Source organism: Marmota flaviventris, chromosome 8 (genome assembly GCF_047511675.1).
Source record: "Marmota flaviventris isolate mMarFla1 chromosome 8, mMarFla1.hap1, whole genome shotgun sequence".
NCBI lineage: Eukaryota > Metazoa > Chordata > Mammalia > Rodentia > Sciuridae > Marmota > Marmota flaviventris.
The window spans coordinates 133,613,812-133,635,239 of record NC_092505.1 but is presented as its reverse complement, the minus strand read 5'-3'; the positions used below and the strand labels follow the sequence as shown (position 1 = coordinate 133,635,239).

The following is a 21,428-nucleotide window of genomic DNA, read 5'->3' as shown; positions in this document are numbered from 1 at the left end:
ATGAAAGGTTTGCCATGGCTAAGGAATGTGACTCTTTGAAAACGATGTTAGCATCTGAGGAACTTTTTAAAAACTTTGTTTTTAGGGGCTTTTTTTTCCTTCGGTAAGTAGTGATTTATAAACTCCTTGTTTGACTGTTTATAGTCGGTTGCATGGTTACTTTAAGCGTGGAATCAAATGGAGTGGCATTTAGTTCAAGCGGCTTGTTCCTTGCCATGGCAAAGTATCAAGAAGATCCCCAAGTCAAGTCACATTTGTAAAGCTGCTTCCCAATTGGCTTTGTCACGCAGTGTTGAAGCAGTGGGAGAGAGATTCACCTGTTATAAAGGAACTGACTAACACGAGTATCCCGTCTATATCTGAATGCTGTCTCTAGGTGTAAGCCGTGGTTTCGCCTTCGTGGAGTTTTATCACTTGCAAGATGCTACCAGCTGGATGGAAGCCAATCAGGTTGCTTCACTCACCAAGTCTAGATATTCATGAAAATGGAACAAGTCTGTACAATTAAAAAAAAAAAAAGAGGTTGAAGGAGTGGTTTGTTCCAAAGGAGTGACTTTAATTTAAAAAAGAAAAAAAAAAAAAAAAAGCTTTGTATATATTAAAATTAACATTAGAGTAAATATAGTTCCAAGTACTATATTGCAGAATTTGTTCTGCTTTCAAACATGGCTACCTGGCAGAGCTTTAACTACTTAGTACCTGTCTGGTATTTACCAAAATATCTTTATATTCCCCTTTTCCTATTCATAATATCCATTGAGAGTAAACTTAGAATATCAAACACTCCATTTGACAGTGAAGAAAAAGTAAAGTGGAAGGCTGTTGCAGGCATTTTTATAAGTAATTCTTTATTTCTGCCTGTAGACATAACTGCTTAGATGGGTCTTAGGGACCATTTTTATTTAAGAACCTAGTGGTATTTATGAATAATATGTCTGAAATGAGACTGGGAGTGGTGTCTTACTGCCATCTAATCTAGTTAGAGTGGCATTAACATTTCTAATATCTCTGAGGATGCCTTTTGCAGTCTGTTCAAATCATTTATGGTTTTTTAATGTAGTATTAACTGAAGTATTCTTCGGTTTATCAAGATAAAATGTTCAGTGCTTGGCACTTAAAAGTTTTGCATGAACTCCAAAGCAAAATATTGAATGCCTTTAACCCAGGGCATTCTGAGAAATTTACTTCCAGAATGTTGCTTTTCTGTAGCATTTTGACTTGAAGCACCCATGAAAAGAATTAAATTTGGGCTGGGTTTGTGGCTCAGTGGTACAGCACTTGCCTAGCATGTGTGAGGCACTGGGTTCAATCCTTAGCACCACATAAAAATAAAGATTTTTTTAAAAAAGTTAAATTCTTTGGTAATATGATTGTTTATAATAAGATTACTAATAAGAGTATCGCTTTGATGATTCATTAATAAGACTTAGTTTCTTAACCCAGAAGTCATAACTTATTCTTGTAAAAGTATAGCTTCATTCATTTCATACTGTGGATACCATCCTAGTAAATCCACAATATACAACAAGCCTCATGTGAGTCCACTTTCTTGACAATATCTTTTGTTGCAGTGGATGTATCACAATGACTAATTTAGGAGTTTAAAACTCCTAAAAATTTTAAGCCTATAGAAACAGTTAATTTAAAAGTCTCCACAGTTTTAATGTATACAAAGCTATGTTAATGTCTGATACTTCGTTACAGTTCAAATTCACTCCAGAAATAAAAGACCAATAGGATTAGGGACTTAGTGGTAGTTTGGAGTCTTCCCCTAACACACATCCCTCCTACTGGGATGATCTGTTGGCATTATGTCCCAGCTTATATATGCTTCTGTACTGTACACTGAGTGGATGGCCCTTTAGTTCTTTCCCTCTTGGCCGCCCTTCAGCTCTTTTTCTCTTGGCCAGACATGCAGTCTTGCCTTTAGATATTGCAGAAACAACATTTACAGAATATCTTAAATATTCCAGAATTTGTGAGAACCAAATTGTTCAACAGTATGTATATTTAAAGGGGTTAGACTCCTTTTAAAAATCTGGATATCTAACCTACTTGAATCTGTTCTGATAGTGTGAGATTACCCCCACTTCCACCATTTCCCCCCCCCCTCCAAAAAAAATTAAAAAAATAATAAAGTGCTCCTGTTAAATGAAGGCTCTTTGGGGGCAGGTGCTAGGTGTACTCTAGGCTAGACGGATTGAGCTCAGAGTTTGACCTTTTAAAGTTAAATGCCTTTTAGTCACAATGGTTGACTTGAAGGATGAGGTGGTGTACACTTTTGTGAAACTTTCCTACCCCCCTGAAGAAACTTCATTGGCCTCCTGGTTACTCATCCTGAAGCAAGTACCATCCATTCAGTGAAAAAACACATCTGTCACCTAGGACATAACATGGTTGCATTTGGCAGGAAGAAATCTCATTTAGATGTTTTAGAGTTGGTGGCATTCAGAATAGTCCTTTCTGAGAAAAGACTTATAATCAGAATCCCTTTAAAAATGAGTTCCCTTCCTTTTGTCTCCCTAAAGGACACATCCTGAAGCATGAGTTTGGGGGAAGGGGAAATATAAAAGTTATTACTTTGTTTAAGGATGGGAAACTGGGAAAAAGTGAAGCAAAACCCAAGGACACCATGTTAAGGGCTAATGCAGGAGACAGTCTCAACTGGGAGAGGTCTGTCTTCTGCTTTTGAATTAAACTGTCACTCTCAGGCAGCTTGTCAATGCTGAATGTTAGGACTTCTGTCTCTGCTGGAGACACGGCCTGGTGCATGTCAGCGTTTAGTGTGTGGCAGCTTTCTCAGCACTCCCTGACTCCGTTTACCTTTACTCCGCATCCCATTCTCTTACTGCCTATCTGAAGGATTGGATGGGCAGAGTATAGGTGGCGGTGGTTGGTCCTCCCCGTATGTTGTCCATTTAATTCCAGAGCACTGATTTTTCCGAAGTGTGCTCTGCCCTGGGAAAATGGACACATGTTCCTCACAATGGGAATAACTAATTACTTTTTTTCTTACAGAAAAAGTTGGTGATTCAAGGAAAGCACATCGCAATGCATTATAGCAATCCGAGACCTAAGTTTGAAGATTGGCTTTGTAACAAGGTAAGCATGTGTGCTCCCCAAATAAACAAAACTACTTTGCAGTTTGGCTGTTTTTCTGTTTGTTTGTTTGATATACAAACAAGGAAATTAATTAAGTGTATAATCACTAGCTCTTATTTATTATAAGGTAATTTTTGTGCTTTATGACTTAACTTGGTTCCTTCTGTGCTGGTATTAGAGGATAGAATCCACAGAACTTGAGAGATTTTGTTAGGTGGAGAGGTAGAGTTTTTTATATATATTTTGTGGGGGAACCTTTATTTTATTTTATTTGTTTGAATGCAGTGCAGGGCTTTTTGTTTTGTTTTGGTTTGGTTTTTTTAAACAGGTACAACTTTTTTTTTTATGTGGTGCTGAGGATCAAACCCAGTGACTCGCACATGCTAGGCCAGTACTTTATCTACTAAGCCACAACCCCAGCCTGTGGTCAGGTTTTTAAGCCCAGAGTTTCAATTAAGACTTTAGGCCAGGCACAATGGCACACACCTAAAATCCCAGTAGCTCTGAAGGCTGAGGCAGGAGGATCACAAGTTCAAAGCCAGCCTCAGCAACTTACCAAGGCCCTAAGGAACTCAGTAAGACCCTGTCTCTGAACAAAATACCAAAAAAAAAAAAGATTTTAGGTGTGTTTCACTTTACTGTTTATTGAATCTGGTTACTCTTGTTTTTTGTTTTCAAAATACTGGGGATTGGGGCTGGGGATGTGGCTCAAGCGGTAGCGCGCTCGCCTGGCATGTGTGCGGCCCGGGTTCAATCCTCAGCACCACATACAAAACAAAGATGTTGTATCTGCCGATAACTAAAAAATAAATATTAAAATTCTCTCTCTCTCTCTCTCTCTCTCTCCTCTCTCACTCTCTCTTTAAAAAAAAAAAAAAAAAATACTGGGGATTAAACCCAGCAGTACTTACTCTATCACTAAACTGTATCCCTAGTCCTTTTTGTTTCTTATTTTGAGATTAGATAGGCCCTGAATTTATGATCCTCCTGCCTCAGACTGCTGGGTAGGTAGTATTATAGTCATGTGCCACTCTGCTTGTCTTGCTTAGTCTTTTTATTTTATTTTATTTTTACTGGAGATTGAACCCAGGGGCACTCGACCACTGAGCCATAGGCGGGTGCTCTACCTCTGCACCACAACCCCAGTCCTCACTAGCCCTTTTTATATTTTACTTAGAAACAGGGTCTCACTGAATTGCTTAGGGCATTGATAAATTGCTGAGGCTAGCTTTGAACTTGAGGTCCTCCTGCCTCATCCTCTCCGTAGCACTGAGATTAAAGTCTCTTAATTTTATTTTATTTCTATGTATCTATCTATCTATTTATTTATTTATTGGTGGTGCTGGGGATTGAATCCAGGGCCTTGTGCGTGTAAGGCAAGCACTCTACCTGCTGAGCTATATCCCCAGCCCCTCTTAATTTTATTAATGAAACCAGGCACAGTGGTATACACCTTTAATCCCAGCTAATCAAAAGGCTGAGATAGGATCACAAGTTCAAGGCCCATCTGAACAACTTTAGCAAAATCTTTTTTTTTTTAAAGAGAGAATTTTTTTTTTTAATATTTTATTTTTTAGTTTTCAGCGGACACACATCTTTGTTTGTATGTGATGCTGAGGATTGAACCTGGGCTGCACGCATGCCAAGCAAGCATGCTACCACTTGAGCCACATCCCCAGCCCCGCAAAATCTTGTCTCCAAAAAAAAAAAAAAAATTTTTTTTATTTTTTTTTATTTTTTCTTTGTAGTTGTAGATGGACAGCATGCCTATATTTTATTTATTTTTATGTGGTGCTGAGGCTTGAACCCAGGGCTTCACACATGCTAGGCGAGCGCTCTACCATTGAGCCACCACCCCAGCCCTGTCTCAAAATTTTTTAAAAATTAAAGAGGGCTAGGAAGGCAGCTCAGTGGTAGAATATTCCCTGGGTTCAGTCACTTCCCAGGACCCCACCACCACCAAAATTGTATTAATGAAAATCCTTGGGAACCTTGATACAAGGTCTGTTAATGGACCTGACACAAGTACAGCATTTTGAACTTGACATTACTTTTTATTATTTTTGTTTGTTTTTGGTGGTACTAGGGATTAACCCAGGAGAGCTCTACCACTGAGCTCTACCCCCAACCCCCCACCCCACCCCCTTTTTTTTTAACTCAGTGCAAGAGATTGAACCCAGGGCCTCACAAGGCTGTGGCCAAACAAGAGCCACATCCTCAGTTCCCCAGGCTGACCTTACGTTTGTGATCTCCTGCCTCAGCCACTTATGTTGCTGGGGTTACAGGTGTTTGCCCCTGCACCTAGCTAATATTCCTATTTCGAGAATAGTCAAATTCTTTTTTCTTCATGTTTCCAGTAGGGGACTATGTAGTGTTCAGTTTATACTATGTCTGCATGTATACAGTACTCTTTCAGTATTTTAAAAAAAAAAGTTGGGCTGGGAATACAGCTCAGTTGGTAGAGTGATTGCCTCTCATGCATAAGGCCCTGGGTTCGATCTCCAGCACCACCAAAAAAAAAAAAGCTGAGTGCAGTGGCATGCATTGGTAATTCAGCAGCTAGGAAGACTGGAGGATTGCCAGCCTCAGCATTTTAGTGAGACCTTATCTCAAAATGGAAATAAAAATGGATGGGTTAGGTAGTTCAGTGGTATAGTGTCCCTGGGTTAAATTCCCAATACCATACATGTACAAATAGAATTCTTCTTCAAAAGATAACAAAACTTGTTTATCTTGGAAATATTCACATGGTCTAACATTCTAAATTTTGGGATTATCCAGGTATGGTGGCACATACCTATAATCCTAGTGGTTCAAGAAACTGAGGCAGAAGGATGGCAAATTTGAGGTCCTTCTCAAAATGGAAAATAAAAATCCCTGGGGATGTATCTCAGTGAAAAGGCACTCCTGGGTTTAATCCTCCGTACCAGAAAATAAATAAATAAAATTTTAGGTTATGCCACCTTGTCTCAGCTACGTGGTCAATTTCTGCATTTTTTATATTAGTTACTAGACTTACCTATGGCCTCATTGCTCTAACCCACATTGTTGATAGAAAGGTTGGCCTAATGTGAGAAATAATTACAGATAAAACTTTTTTTTTTTTTCCAGTGTTGCCTTAATAATTTCAGAAAAAGACTAAAATGCTTCCGATGTGGAGCAGACAAGTTTGGTAAGCGTGGATTCAGCTCTTTGGAAAATACAATAAAACTTGACCATGGAATCATTATCTGTGAGCCTGAGGAAAAGAATAGATTTTAGGACATTCAAATAAGTAACTTGTATCGTTTCCTTAAGCCTTTTACCTTAGGTTGGGTAAATGCTGATGATGATTGTGAGAGCACAGAAAATTCCTTTTTTGTTTTCCAGAATTAAGTCTGCTCACTAGGTTTGCATTCTACATCTGCTTTTTGTTGTTATGCTGCCAGTTCTGCACTGGCGCAATGTTTACATTCTACATTAACCATGTCAAATTTATGATATTTTGCTATAGCCACAAGTCATTTTTTTTTTTTTTAAAAAGACTATTAGGTGTGTTTAAAATAAAAGCTTTGGGGGTTTTAATGTATTTTTGTTTGTTTTAAATGGGGTTTATTTTTCTTTTAGATTCTGAACAGGAAGTGCCCCCTGGAACCACAGAATCAGTTCAGTCTGTGGATTATTACTGTGATAGTAAGTTCAAGTTTTGACTTTTGTATTAAAAATTGCTCTCAGTTGAAAATTTCAGTTCTTTTACTGTTTTAATGAGCAACAGCTGCTTTAGGTTGTCTCATAAAAGATTTGTTTTAGGGGCTGGGATTGTGGCTCAGTGGTAGAGTGCTCACCTAGTATATGCGAGGCCCTGGGTTCGATCCTCAGCACCACATAAAAATAAATAAATAAAACAAGGGCATTGTGTCTGACTAGAACTAAAAAAAATGAATATTTTTTTAAAAAAAGATTTGTTTTAGAATTTTCTCCATGTAAGAATGTAAAATTCACTGGAACTCCCCAAAATGAATTTTATTTGTATTTAAACCTGTCCTGAAAAGCATTGGTGGTGGGAATGCACGTTTATGCCATTTGTCTCATTCACCCCCAGCAATCATTCTTCGGAACATAGCTCCGCACACTGTGGTGGATTCCATCATGACAGCACTGTCTCCTTATGCATCCTTAGCAGTCAATAACATTCGCCTCATAAAAGACAAACAGACCCAGCAGAACAGAGGCTTTGCATTTGTGCAGCTATCTTCTGCAATGGTGAGGTTCTATTGAATCTTTAAAAGAATTAATTTTGCCCTGGGGGATGGAGCTCAGTGGTGTGCTTGCATGTGGAAGCCTTGGGTTTGATCCCCAGCACCAAAATAATAAAAGAAACAGTTTTAAGAGGCAAACGTAGTGGCACACTTGTAATCCCAGTGGCTCAGGAGGTTGAGGCATGAAGATTGTAAGTTCAAAGCGAGCCTCAGTAACTTAGCAAGCCCCTAAGCAACTCAGCAAGACTCTGTCTCTAAATGAGATACCAAAAAGGCCTGGATCTGTGACTCAGTGGTTAAAGCACCCCTGGGTTCAATTCCTGGTACCAGGGGGGGAAAAAAAAAGAGGCAAACAGTTCATCCAATTTTGATCATATTGTATTTGAGGCTCCTGGAGTCTAAGGTTCATGCTTATAAACAGTTTTTCAGTGCTAAATTAAGGGACTTACGTCTTTGATAAGTAGCAAAAATAAGGCATGTGCTTTAAGAGAACTAAAGTTTGAGCCACAGTTTAGTCCTTCATGCTTTATTTTATATTGATTTTGTTCCTTTACTAATACTGGATACCTTCATGTCCTGGGGGTATTTCATTCCTCAAGATTTCATATCTGCAAACACAATAGGAAATCACTAGCCACGTGCAGTGGTACTCCTGGTGGCTTGGGAGGGCTAAAACAGGAGAATCTCAAGGTTGAGGACAGGCTCAACAACTTAGTGAGAAGTTCAAAATTAAAAAGAACTGGGATGTAACTCATTGGTGAAAAGAAAAGAAATCATTGTTGTTGGTGGTTTTGTTTTATTTTGTTTTGGTTTCCCTTTTTCTTTTGACAGTATTGGGGATTGAACCCCCAGTTTCTTTCTTGCTAAGTTGCAGAAGCTGGCCTTATTTCTTATATGGGGTAGAGGGTAGAAAGAGAATTATGTGACAAAATTGTTTTTCTTCACATTCTTCTCTAGGATGCTTCTCAGCTGCTTCAAATATTACAGAGTCTGCATCCTCCTTTGAAAATTGATGGGAAAACTATTGGAGTTGATTTTGCAAAAAGTGCCAGAAAGTGAGTGACTTTGCTCTCCTTATTTCAAACTACTGCATCTGCACACTTGTTGATGCTTCACCAACTGTACTTGAAGTCCATGTTCGTAACTCTTCTTGTTAGTTACAGGCTAAGAGTGAGTTGATTTTCTACTCTTAGAGCTTATTCCAGTTGATGATGGTTGTCAGAAATGGTTTCAAAACAGGACAAAGGCAAAGCATGGCAGATGGGTTGAGAACATGTTCTGTGCAAACTGTAGCAGTATAATGCAAGCCCATCTGGAAATAATCCTTTCATGCCATAGCATGCTAGTAACTTCATGTACATAGTGTTTCAGTCTAGTGCTGTAAATTTCCCTTTTCTAATATCATTACTCATCCAACAGATGTCTTTAGATAGCACTTTGAAGAAGAGCAGTGATATATAACAAAAGACACTTGCCTACTAAGAAACTGGTCCACCAAGACCCTTCCCCTGTGAAATGTGGCCTTGTCCACATTTAAGAGCTGACAAAAGACTGGTGTCAATCACTACTCCTTTGGTAGTATTTGGGCACTAATTGGGACAAACTGAGATAGAATCATATGATTGGATCTTTGTGGTTTCAGAGACTTGGTCCTCCCAGACGGCAACCGGGTCAGCGCCTTCTCTGTGGCTAGTACAGCTATTGCTGCTGCTCAGTGGTCATCCACCCAGGTAAGAGAAAGGATCTTTTTGCTTGGGATGTGTTCATGGTCCCAAATGAAGTCTCCTGTGGTATGTGAAATAGAAGCTCTCTCTGTTGAAATTTTTAGAGGATGCCTCCAAGCTTTTTTACTTGATATCCACTAAGTTTGTCTTTGACTGCTTTTCATTTAACATTTTGCAGTCTCAAAGTGGCGAAGGAGGCAGTGTTGACTACAGTTACCTGCAGCCAGGACAAGATGGTTATGCCCAGTATGCTCAGGTAGGTGGATTTGAACATCATTCAATGTCTACTCTGTAGAGTATGTCTGAGAATAGCAGATTTAATGGTGGGCTTTTCTTCAGTACTCACAGGATTACCAACAGTTTTATCAACAACAGGCTGGAGGATTGGAATCTGATGCATCATCTGCAGCAGGTAGTAAACTTCATCTCCTTTTTGGCTTTTATTTAAACAACTATGGTTGAGGAAATATGACAAGGTATCTTAACTAGACCCAAAGCCAGAAGTTCATATCCCTGCAAGAATGTGAAGGTATATTCATTGCTGTTACCATGTGCCCAAAGTTCTGGCGAAGGTTAGGGTTGTTGGTGTACATCAAGAGCAAATATGTGGGCTGGGGTTATAGCTCAGTTGGTAGAGTGCTTGCCTCGCATGCATAAGGCCCTGGGTTCAGTCCCTAGCACCCTCTCCGCTCCCCGCCCCGCAAAAAAAAGAGCCAGTATGTAATGAAAAGTTTTATTCTTGATATTCAGCTCTTTCACATCTCCATGTTAGAACTCATAAGTGCCTATAGAAGTTCAGGTGAGCAAAGAGAGCTGAGAGGCTTTAAAGTGGTGCTCTAATATCAGTCAGAAGAGTCAAGAAGCCTCTGCTTAAGTTTTTGTTCCAGAATTATAAAAGCCCTGTGCTCAACCCAGAGCAAATGCAGCTTTTTTTTTCTTCCTTCTTAGCCATCATACAGAATCCTTAACTTTGAATATTATATTTAAATAGGATTTTAAGAAGATGAAAGTGTCATAGATTCCAGGGTCCTTAGCAGGAACTAAATTAGTAAGAACTGACATACAAGGACAGAAGGCTAAGCTGGGTATGGTTGTGCACACCTGTGATCCTAACTACTAAGGAGGCTAAATTAGAAGGATTTCAAGTTTGAGGCCCGCTTTAGCAACTTAGCAAGACCCTATCTCAAATAACTAAAAGGTCTAGGGATATAACTCACTGGTGAAGTGCCCACGTTCAGTCTCATACCACTATTGAGGGGAGATAAAAGACTGAAGACTGGATTGGGTTTTACAGTTACAGAGAGTTGGCTTGAAGTTTAATGCCTAAGCTCTTCTAACCTCTTTATCATCAGGCACCACAGTGAACACCACCTCAGCAGCTGTGGTATCCCAGAGTCCCCAGTTGTATAATCAGACTTCCAATCCACCTGGCTCTCCGGTAATCCTGTCTTCTTAAATAGAGAATGCAAGGCTGTTGGGGAAACTTTGTGTTGCTGTACAAATACTGTCTTTCCTACTATATAAACCAGGATTGAATAATATACATTCCAGTTTTATAATTTTATTGTATGTATGTGCATATGTTTTAAATATAAAACTCCAAATGGAGTGTGTTTATACTTTGTGCATGCTTCAACTCGACCCTTAAAAAGAAAGTTATTAGTATGTATTCTGCTGAAGGATTGTCTTCGATCCTTGCTGCAGTATGTCTTGTCAGGGGAGCCCTTCCTCCTGGATGATTGCAGTGGTTTAGTTCTCTTAAAAGACTTTACAGTTGAAATTATATTGAAGCTGCTGTTCTTTCCAGACTGAGGAAGCACAGCCTAGCACTAGCACAAGTACACAGGCCCCAGCTGCTTCCCCCACTGGTGTAGTTCCTGGTACCAAATATGGTAAGCCAAACCTCATGGGACTGTTGACAGTTGGAAGGTCCTAGTTGTGTCTTTGTTTAATAAAAGTTCCTCTCCCATTGTGGGTATCAGAGGGACACTTGGGGATGTGAGAAAAAGAACATTAAGACCTGCTTCATCTTACTGGCTTAAAAATATAGCCAGTTTCTTACCTGGAATGACTATGTGCTGAATTTTGTCTTTGCAGCGGTACCTGACACATCCACTTACCAGTATGATGAATCTTCAGGATATTATTATGATCCAACAACAGGGCTCTACTATGACCCCAACTCACAAGTAAGTGTGCTGTTTTACCTCTCAGCTTCAATAGAAGTACCTTAGTATATTTCTGAGGCATGAGATAAAATATTCCCTGGTTAGGAGTATGTAACTCAGATAAGTTGTTTTTATTGTTTGTTTGGGGATTTTTTGTGTGTGTGGTGTTGGGAATCAGATGATCTAGGGCCTTGAGCATGCTGTATCACTGGCCACCAAGATATGGACTGGAAATAAAGGTCAATTAGTAGAGTGCTTGCCTCGCATGCTCAAGGTCCTGGGTTCAATCCCCAGCACCACAAAAAAAAAAAGTCCTTCAAAGCCACCAAGGTGTAATTTTTATTTTAGGATTTACTTTTTTTTTTTTTTTTTTTTTAAGGTTAAAAAAATGTTTTGAGGACTGGAGATGTAGCTTAGTGGTAGATTACTTGCCTAGCATGTACAAGGCACTAGGTTTAATCTCCAGTACCATTAAAAAAAAAAAAAAAAAGTCTTGAGGTATAATGTTCATGTAAAGAAATACACGAGATTCAAGTGTGGCCAGGATAGTGACACATGCTTGTAATAATTCTAACTACTTGGGAAGCTGAGGCAAGAGGTTTTCAAATCCAAGGCCACCCTGGACAAGTTAGACTCAGTCTCAAAGTAAAAGCAGCTAAAACCTGGCACAGTGAAGTCTGAGGCAGAAGGATTGCAAATTCAAAGCCAACCTCAACAACTTACTGAGACCCTATCTCAAAATGAAAAAGGGATGGGGATGAAGTTCAGTGATAAGTGCCAGTGAGTTCAATTCCTGGTTCCTAAATAAATAAAAGTTTTCAGAAATAAAAATAGCTAGGGATGTAGCTCAGTAGTAAAGCACCTTTGGGTTTAATCCCTAGGGCCACACACACACAAAAAGACTGAAGTGTGCAATTCTTCCAAAATTTGCATGGATAACATATTTATACCATCACTGAGAACATTCTCAGCCTACCTGAAAGGTCCCTCAAACCTCTTGCCAGTCAGCACTCTTTCCCTTTAGTAACCACTATTCTGATTTTTGTTATCAGAGATAATTTTGTCAAGATTTACGTAAAGAGCCAGGCACAGTATGCATACCTATAATCCCAGCAGCTCGGGAGCTGAGGCAGGAGGATTATAAGGTCAAAGCCAGCCTTGGTAACTTATCGAGGCCCTAAGTAAGCAACTCAGTGAGACCCTGAGTCTAAATAAAATACGAAAAGGGCTGGGGAAGTGGCTCAGTGATCAAGTGACCAGTACCCAAAAAAAGATTTTTGTAAAGACCTAGCTAGAAGATTTTAATTGTGGTTTTCTCCTTGTTTTTTTGTTTTTTCAACTGAGATAAAATACACATAAAAAACAGAAACCACCATTTTAACCATTTAGAGTTTGTAACTCAGTAGTTTTTACTGTATTCCTACTGTCATGCCACTGTCTTAATTCCAGAATATTTTCATCACCCCAAGGAGAAACCCTATACCTATTAAATAGTTACTCCATATTCCCTCCCCACCTCTGCCCAGTAATCACTAATCTACTTTTTGTCTCTGTGGATTTACTTGTTTTAGACATTGCATATACATGGAATCCAAGAGTATGTGTCCTTTTGTATATGACTTCTTTCATTTTTTTTCCAGAGAGGAGGGGCTATTAAGGATTGAACCCAGGGGTACTTTACCACTGAGCCATATCCCCAACCCTCATTTTCTGTTTTAAGACAGGTTCTCACTAAGTTGCTTAGGATCTCACTAAGGTGCTGAGATTGGCCTCATACTTGAGATTCTCCTGCCTCAGCCTGCTGAGATGCTAGGATTACAGCACCATCATACCAGCTTCTTTTACTTAGCATGCTTCTGTATTGAGGATAGAAATTTAACAGATCTGTGTAATGATGCTTTATTTTTAGTGATGTACATAACTTCTAAAATAGGAAAGCAGGGCTGGGGATGTAGCTCAGTAGAGTGCTTGCCTTGCATGCACAAGGTCCTTGATTCAATCCCCAGCACTGCAAAATAAAAAGCAAGAAAGAAAAGCAACTTTAACACTCCATAAATAAATATTTTATGACCAGCAACTATATATATAGAATAGTAAAATAAGTACTTTTAACAAGAACTTGGCATTGAGAGCTTGTGGATTCTGAGAAGGGAAGCGTGAAGCTGTGTGCCACCAGTCTGCAGTTCTTTCACTCTGATTTGTGCAGTCTGGCCATTTCCCTAACATCTCTCCTTGGTGTACTTCTGTTACCTTCCCCAGAGGAAACATAACTGACACTCTCTCTTTTGTCCCTGTTGAGCAGGTAGTGAGTGACAAAAATAAAGGAGAGAAAGATGCCATCTGTACTCTGTTGTAACTTCTGTTGAGTTCAGGTTTCTTTACCATACCTCCTTCTAGGCTCCCTAGCTAATGTTCACACTCTCTGATTTCCTGGAGATTCAAAGGATTCTACATGACTGAGCCTAGTGAAGAGCTATTAACTAGTTTTCACAGAAGATGTGCGTCTCATGACATGTCCATCTGTTCTGGCTACCTGGTTTGTGTAAATGGTGTTGTCTCTGTAAAGGAGTGAGACAGTGCTATTTGGGTAGACTTTGGTTTTTGTTTGTTTGTTTGTTTTGGTGGTGCTGGGGTTTGAACCCAGGGCCTCGTGCATGCAAGGCAAGCAAGCACTCTACCAACTGAGCTATATCCCCAGCCCTGGGTAGACTCTTTAGTAGAAGAAATTATATTTTACTTTAACCCTAGAAGTTTCACATTGCTTTGCTAGATGACTCATCATCCTCAAGTATTCCAAGGTGTATCATAGGTCATTTATAAGTAGGAAATATCACTAGTTTGTAACATATTTTATATTTTTATGGTTTTCTTGTGGGGGGTGGGTACCAGGGTACTGGGGATTGAACCCAAGGGCACTTTACCACTGAACCACCTCCCTTTTTGTTTTTTTTTTTTTTAATTTTGTGACAGGTCTCACCAAGTTGGTTAGGGCCTCACTAAGCTGCTGGTACCAGCTTTTAATTTGCAATCCTCCTACCTCAGCCTCTCAAGTCACTGGGATTACAGGTGTGCACTGCCACATCCAGCTTGAGTCTAATTTTTTTTTTTTTTTTTGACAAAAACAATATTAACCTGCTCTTTGTCATTGACCTGACAGAATATTTCTTTTAAGTTTACATAGCAGGGCTTGAGACATAACTCAGTGGTAGAACACTTGCCTAGTGGATATAGTGCCCTGGGTTCAATCTTCCATACCATTTAAAAAAAAAGAAAAGAAAAGAAAGTTGACATAACATCAGAAACCTTCATTAATTGTACTTTTTTTTTTTTTTCTTCTAGTACTACTATAATTCCTTAACACAGCAGTATCTTTACTGGGATGGAGAAAAGGAGACCTATGTGCCAGCTGCGGAGACTACCTCCCACCAGCAGACGGGTCTGCCTCCCACAAAAGAGGGGAAGGAGAAGAAGGAGAAACCCAAGAGCAAAACAGCCCAACAGGTAAGAATATGACCACCCTGGGACCCTTAATTCTCTCCTTGGGTTGTCTGAACAGCTTACTTCTTTATTTTTGTGTTGTAGCACTTTTGTCAGCTTTATTTAGATTCTTAAAAACTGGACTGAGCCAGGCGTGATGCTGTACTCCTGTAATCCCAGCAACTCAGGAGGCTGAGGCAGGAGGATCACAAGTTCAAGGATAGTGTAAACAACCTAGTGAGAACCTGTTTGAAAAACTAAAAGGGGTTGGGGATGTGGCTTAGTGGCTAAGGACTCTTGAGTTCAATCCCTGGTACCAAAAAAAAAAAGAAGGGATTTAGCTCAGTGGTAGAACACTTGCCTAACGTGTAAGAACCTGGGTTTGAAGCCTGACATAACAAAACAAAACCATCCTGGAAGTGTCATGGGCTTTCAAGAAGTTTTCATGTGTTTATATGTTATGGTATCTATGGAAATATTTGTAGGAAGAGGTAAAAGAGGGTTTGTTATACCTCATGTGATTGAGATAAGATCCTTAATGGTTCATTGCAGTGGTACAAGGTACTGAATGTTTTTTGATGGTGCTTGTTGTTTGACATTAGATTGCCAAAGACATGGAACGCTGGGCTAAGAGTTTAAACAAGCAAAAAGAAAATTTTAAAAACAGCTTTCAACCAGTCAATTCCTTGAGGGAAGAAGAAAGGAGAGAATCTGCTGCAGCAGATGCTGGCTTTGCTCTCTTTGAAAAGAAGGTAATGATAGGAATGATCACACTTCCTAGTGGGAGCCTATGTAAAACTTGAGGCTTATCGCTTATTCTGTTTCCCAGGGAGCCTTAGCTGAAAGGCAGCAGCTCATCCCAGAATTGGTACGAAATGGAGATGAGGAGAATCCCCTCAAAGTAAGAAAATATCACTTGCATTTTAAAGATCATATATGTAATTTGTGTGTGGATTTGAGTTTCAACTACATCTTGGCTAATGTGATTTCTACTTAAAAATGGATGTGGTCTTTGTGGGTATTTGGAACAGTTTCTACACATAGAGTCCATTACAAGGGATTTGTTTTCTATGTTTGAAAACAGGTGAGGTGAAGCAATAATGAAGCCCAAATTCTAAGCTCCATTAATTGAGTTTTGTTTCATCTGTAAATAGAAGTTTTAATGGTGTGAAAAGAGAAAAATTAGATAAGAAAAACCTGTATTGGGTAGATTATTGGTCCAGCCTGGCTGTTAACTCTTGATCTGTTGTTGTATTGGAGGGTTTTGTACATGATTGGTGGTTTGAAAACACTCATCCAAGACCATGTTTCTTGGGTTCCAGGAGGGTTAGTACCAGGAGGTTATCGGGCCCCATACTTAAGGACTGCTCTATACAGTTGATGAATAAAATGTAATTCACTATACTGAAGGATGACACAGTAATGAGGATTTTCTCAAGTTTTGGATTAGGCATCACTTTATCCATATACATAGCAATTACTGTCTTCCTGTTGTGCATTTCCAATGACCCATTCTTTTGTCCCCAGAGGGGTCTGGTTGCTGCTTACAGTGGTGACAGTGACAATGAGGAGGAGCTGGTAGAGAGACTTGAGAGTGAGGAAGAGAAGCTGGCTGACTGGAAGAAGATGGCCTGCCTGCTTTGCCGTCGCCAGTTCCCAAACAAAGATGCCCTGGTCAGGCACCAGCAGCTCTCAGACTTACACAAGGTGACCTCGCTTGCTTCCCAGAAGCTGATTGGAAATGGGGAAGGGAGGTAGTGAGATGATGAGAGTGCCCTGACCTTGGTGAAGGTTTGTTAAATTCCTCTGTTGAATGGTTATATGGAAGTATAGAATGGAGGGGAGCCTTACATCTCCACACTCTGCAGGTGCTGGTTTTGATGCTATGGTGTATTGAATTATGTTTTGGCGTTTAGAACACAATAGATAGTACTAATGTTATGACATCTCACATTAGGATGGCCTGAATTCTAACTGTGTCTATAAAATCTCTTGTATAGCAAAACATGGACATCTACCGACGATCCAGGCTGAGTGAACAGGAGCTGGAAGCCTTGGAGCTGAGGGAGAGAGAGGTGAATCAGAAACAATGTGCCACTAGGAAGGATATCTGCCTTTAGCACTTTTTGTTTTGATTTTGCTTTGGTTGGTTGGTTGAAACTGGGTCTTGCTATGTTACCCAGGCTGTCCCTGAACTCTTAGTCTTAAGCCATCCTTCTCCCTCAGCCTCCTGAGTAGCTAGGACTGTGGGTATATACCACCATGCCCAGGTTGCCTTTAACTTTTATTTATAGCATTTAATTTCAGGTCCCTGGGGCAGGATAAAAAGATTTCTAACACACTTGTCACCTAACCATTGTAGCTCATGTAGACTGGACACAGGCTTTATGTATTTGTGAGCCCCACACTGTACCTTCATGGTGGTACACAAGACCAGCACAACTTCAAGACTGCTTATAGGTACAAAATGTCAAATACTCACTGGTGACAAACACTTGTTTTTTTTCAAGGGAAGAATGTTCTTATTTGGCCTGGCCAGGGAAGCCTTCATGGGTGATGAGGGAGGCTTTAAACAGGCTTAGGAGCTAGCAGGAACATGAGATGATTGCAGATGATACGGAAGGAAGGGATAGGCAGGGCATGGCATGCAAGGCCGAAGACAATGATAGAAAGCTGCAATAATGGGCAAGCATTTGGTGCTGGTGGTTGATAAGGCAGATTGGGGACTAGGCAGCCTGGGGTGGGTTGTTTATTTTGTTTTGCTTTCCTCCAGTACTAAATATAGAACCCAGGCATACTTTACCTCTGAGCTATATCCCCAGCCCCTTTTTAAAATTATTTTGAGACAGATTCTTGCTACATTGCTGAGGCTGGCTTCAAACTTGCAGTTCTCCTGGCATGGTCTCCAGAGTTGCTGGAATGACAAGCATGCATCACCATGCCTACTTCAGACAGGGATTTTTGTTGTTGTTGTTTTAATTTTTTAAACTTTATTTTATTAGTTTACTTTTTTATATGGTGCTAAATAAAGACTGTGGGTTAGAAATTTTCTATCCTGAGAAAATTTTGAAGTGTCTTAATTTTTTTTTTTAGTTGTAGTTGGACATAATACCTTTATTTCACTTATTTTTATGTGGTGCTGAGGATCGAACCCAGGGTCTTGCAGGTGCAAGGCAAGTGCTCTACCGCTGAGCCACAACCCCAGCCCCTGAAGTGTCTATATTTTAAGGCTTTTGCTTCTCCCTTTTTCCCACTGGTTATGGTGCCGTCTCCCCAGGGACTGTTGGGTAGGTCTGGAAGCCTCATTGAACTTGGAACTTAAAACCAGGCCCAAGGGCTGGGAGTAGCTCGTTGGTAGAGTGCTTGCCTAATACATGTAAGGCACTGAGTTTAGCACCACATTAAAAAATAATAAAGTAAAATTAAGGTACTGTGTCTGTCTACAACTAGATAGATAGATAGATAGATAGTTTTTTAGTTGGTTGACCTTTATTTATTTACCTATATGTGGTGCTGAGAATCAAACCCGGTGCCTCACACATTCTAGGCAAGCACTGAGCCACAACCCCAGCTCTAAAAAAAAATTTTTTTTTAAAGACTCAAAAGCCAAAACTCTATAGCTGGGCACAATAGCACATACCTGTAATCCTAGCAGCTCAGGAGGCTGATTCAGGAGGATCACAAGTTCAAAGCCAGCCTCAGCAACTTAGTAAGGCCCTAGGTAACTTAGCAAGATCCTGTCTCAAAATAAATAAGGCCTGGGGATGTAGCTTAGTGATTAAGCACACCTGGGTTTAATTCCCAGTACTAAAAAAAAAAAAAAAAAAAGCCAGGCTTCATACTGCTGGATGTTGTGATACATGTCTGTGATCCCAGCAACTCAAGAGGCTGAGGCAGGAGGATCTCAGTGTCGAGGCCAGCCTCAGCAATTTAGCAAGGCCCTAGGCAACTTGGAGAGACCTTATCTCAAAAATAAAAAGGACTGGGGTTGTGGCTCAGTATTTGAGCACCTCTGAGTCAATCCCCAGTACCTAAAAAAATAAAATAAATAATAATGTAAAATAAAAACTTTATAAAAAGCCATGCTCCAGATTAAAAATAGTCTAGATGCATTTAACTATTAACAGGCTGGAGTCTGAATATTTCTAATATTGTTTTTTCTTCCATATAGATGAAATATCGAGATCGGGCTGCAGAAAGACGAGAGAAGTATGGCATTCCAGAACCTCCAGAGCCCAAACGCAAGAAGCAGTTTGATGCTGGCACTGTGTATGTGATGTGCACCATTTTCCAGTTCATTAGCTGGGGCTCTAGCTGTTTTAAGTAACTGTGTGTTTGCCACTGGCAGGAATTACGAGCAGCCCACCAAAGATGGCATTGACCACAGTAACATTGGCAACAAGATGCTGCAGGCCATGGGCTGGCGGGAAGGCTCGGGCTTGGGAAGAAAGTGTCAAGGCATCACAGCTCCCATTGAGGTAAGCAATAGGAGTGGGCATCATGTAGATGCTGGGTTTATAGGCCTTGTTGAAAAAATGAGAAGAGAGAAAAGTGCCCAGAAAGCCTGGGATATACTAGCAGCTTTACCTTAGCACAAGACTTGCCAGTCATGTTGTCACCCTCCTTATATCTTTCAAAATTAAAATTTAAGACGCGTGTGCTGGCATACACCAGTGATTTGGGAGGCTGAAGGAGGAGGATCACAAATTCGAGGACAGCCTGGAGTGTATCTCAGTGATTGAGACCCTCTAGGTTAAATCCTCAGTGCTGCCCCCACCCCCAGTCCCTAAATTGGTCATAGTCCAGATTGAGACATAATTTCAGGATCATAGGCCCTCATGCACTGGCCTAAGCAAGAGCTCCACCTACCAGTGATTGCTTCCACACTGTCCTGACACAGTACAGCTTAGACATTTACAGACCATGTTTATCCTTTGCATGTGAGTTTTGCTGACATTGGCTATCCTGTGGTAATTTGTGCCTATAATTATCAGGTCTGCCCCAGGCTTCACTGGAGTGCTTTGGGTTCCTTACAAAGCATAGATATTTGCTTGAGCAGTCATGAGGATGGGATATGGCTTCACTTAGCTGTTTTCTGTAGTCCATTTTATTATTCCAGTCTTTAAACCTACCCCAGGTCTCCAGCGTAGAATCCTTGCCTTCATATAAACTTAGCATCTCCTGGTGGGTGGTCCTGCTTGGGAAGAAATGGGTTGGATGAGAGATGGAAATAATCCACACTCTACCTGCCAGCTGCTAACAGTTGTTTGGTTGGTTTTGTTTCCCCAGGCTCAAGTCCGGCTAAAGGGAGCTGGCCTGGGAGCCAAAGGCAGTGCATATGGGTTGTCAGGTGCCGATTCCTACAAAGATGCTGTCCGGAAAGCCATGTTTGCCCGATTCACTGAAATGGAGTGAGATTGTAAGAGAGAAATGACAAGGAGCTCCAAGGAGTGCAAGGAGTGGACCATGTCCTGAATTCACTCTTATGCCTAAGGGCATGCCTTGTGCTGTTAATAGTGTTTTAGGGTGAACCACTTCATTCTTCAGGGTTCTCCCTCCCACTTAAAAAGAGCTCCCTTATGTGGTTATCTGGTAAATGGCCTTCCTTACCGTGCTAGGGCCTTGTGAATAGACCAGAGGGGACAGTGGGCTTTTTATACTTCCGTGTACATAGTGTAATGTAGTGTATTTTACATGTGTAATCTATGTTGTGATCCCTCCTTCCTGGGGGTTTGAGATGCCCTAGGTGGTAAGTGACACTGAAGTCACCTCTGTCATTTGTCCTGTGATGTCTTTTCTTGGCAGAAGCCTTGTGTATATTTGTATATTACACATTTGTACAGAATTTTGGAAGATTTTCAGTCTAGTTGCCAAATCTGGCTCCTTTACAAAAGAAATACCTTGAAAAAATGGGTGTCCTGTGTCTCTTTATTCCTAGATGAGTGGGTGGGTAAAGCAAGTCTGAGCTAGTCAGGTCTAGTGTTTTTTAAATAAGCAGTATTTTATGCTATTTCCTTGTCCCCATCATTCATGGTTAGTTTTTTGCTTATTTGTTTTTGCAATTCTAGGGACTAATCCAGGGCCTCAGAATGCTAGATGAGCACTCTACCACTGAACCATACTCCCAACATCAAGTTCAGATTTATATATATATATAAAAAATAGGATTGAATCCAGGGGCACTTAACCATTGGCATATGCCACTGGTCCCGGCTTCATGTTCAGATTTTTAAGTTTGAGAGTTTAACATGTTTTAAGACTATATGGAAAATCAACCATAACTCCACTTACCTTCTGTCTTCTCAACTGCTGAGAGGGTTCTCCAGGATATTGCAGGGCTTTCTATTCTTGATAGTGTCATCCCATCCTTGTCTCCAGCACCAGGGAAGAGATCATGTTTGAGGAAGACAGAAAGTATGCCTGGGTGGCAGAGACTTTTCTGAGGACCAGGTGACTCGATAGGTTCTTGAATTGCCTTATCTGGCCTAATAATTCTTGAGCTCCATAGATTTTGTATATAATCAGGGAAGGCAGCCTTTTCTTGAAACTTGTTCTAGACTTCGTGGCTTTTGTGGATGGTCACATTTTCTTAGGGCAAGCCTGGCCCTTAAACAGTTGAAAATAGGATGAACTTCCAAGACACAGGTCCACCCCCAGCCTCCTCAGTGATGCCTTGGAGTGTTTGAGCGTAACTCTAGCTTTGTGAGGGAGAAGTAAAT

The 21,428-nt window shown here is 40.4% G+C and overlaps 1 protein-coding gene across 1 annotated transcript in view; it reads left to right on the top strand.

Annotated features, from left to right (window-relative positions):
• The window catches only part of Rbm5 (RNA binding motif protein 5), a 31,986-nt gene extending 11,351 nt beyond the window's left edge, over positions 1-20,635 (top strand). Inside the window, exons 6-25 of the mRNA XM_027933656.2 lie at positions 377-450; positions 3,019-3,102; positions 6,214-6,274; positions 6,709-6,774; positions 7,184-7,344; positions 8,298-8,395; positions 8,983-9,070; positions 9,243-9,320; positions 9,404-9,476; positions 10,417-10,502; positions 10,872-10,956; positions 11,162-11,253; positions 14,572-14,733; positions 15,312-15,461; positions 15,539-15,610; positions 16,237-16,416; positions 16,710-16,784; positions 18,881-18,978; positions 19,058-19,187; positions 19,999-20,635. Of these exons, the coding sequence (XP_027789457.2) occupies positions 377-450; positions 3,019-3,102; positions 6,214-6,274; positions 6,709-6,774; positions 7,184-7,344; positions 8,298-8,395; positions 8,983-9,070; positions 9,243-9,320; positions 9,404-9,476; positions 10,417-10,502; positions 10,872-10,956; positions 11,162-11,253; positions 14,572-14,733; positions 15,312-15,461; positions 15,539-15,610; positions 16,237-16,416; positions 16,710-16,784; positions 18,881-18,978; positions 19,058-19,187; positions 19,999-20,124 (2,039 nt within the window). The 3' untranslated portion in view covers positions 20,125-20,635. The remainder of the gene's footprint in view (positions 1-376; positions 451-3,018; positions 3,103-6,213; positions 6,275-6,708; positions 6,775-7,183; positions 7,345-8,297; positions 8,396-8,982; positions 9,071-9,242; positions 9,321-9,403; positions 9,477-10,416; positions 10,503-10,871; positions 10,957-11,161; positions 11,254-14,571; positions 14,734-15,311; positions 15,462-15,538; positions 15,611-16,236; positions 16,417-16,709; positions 16,785-18,880; positions 18,979-19,057; positions 19,188-19,998) is intronic.
• Positions 20,636-21,428: the final 793 nt, after the last annotated feature.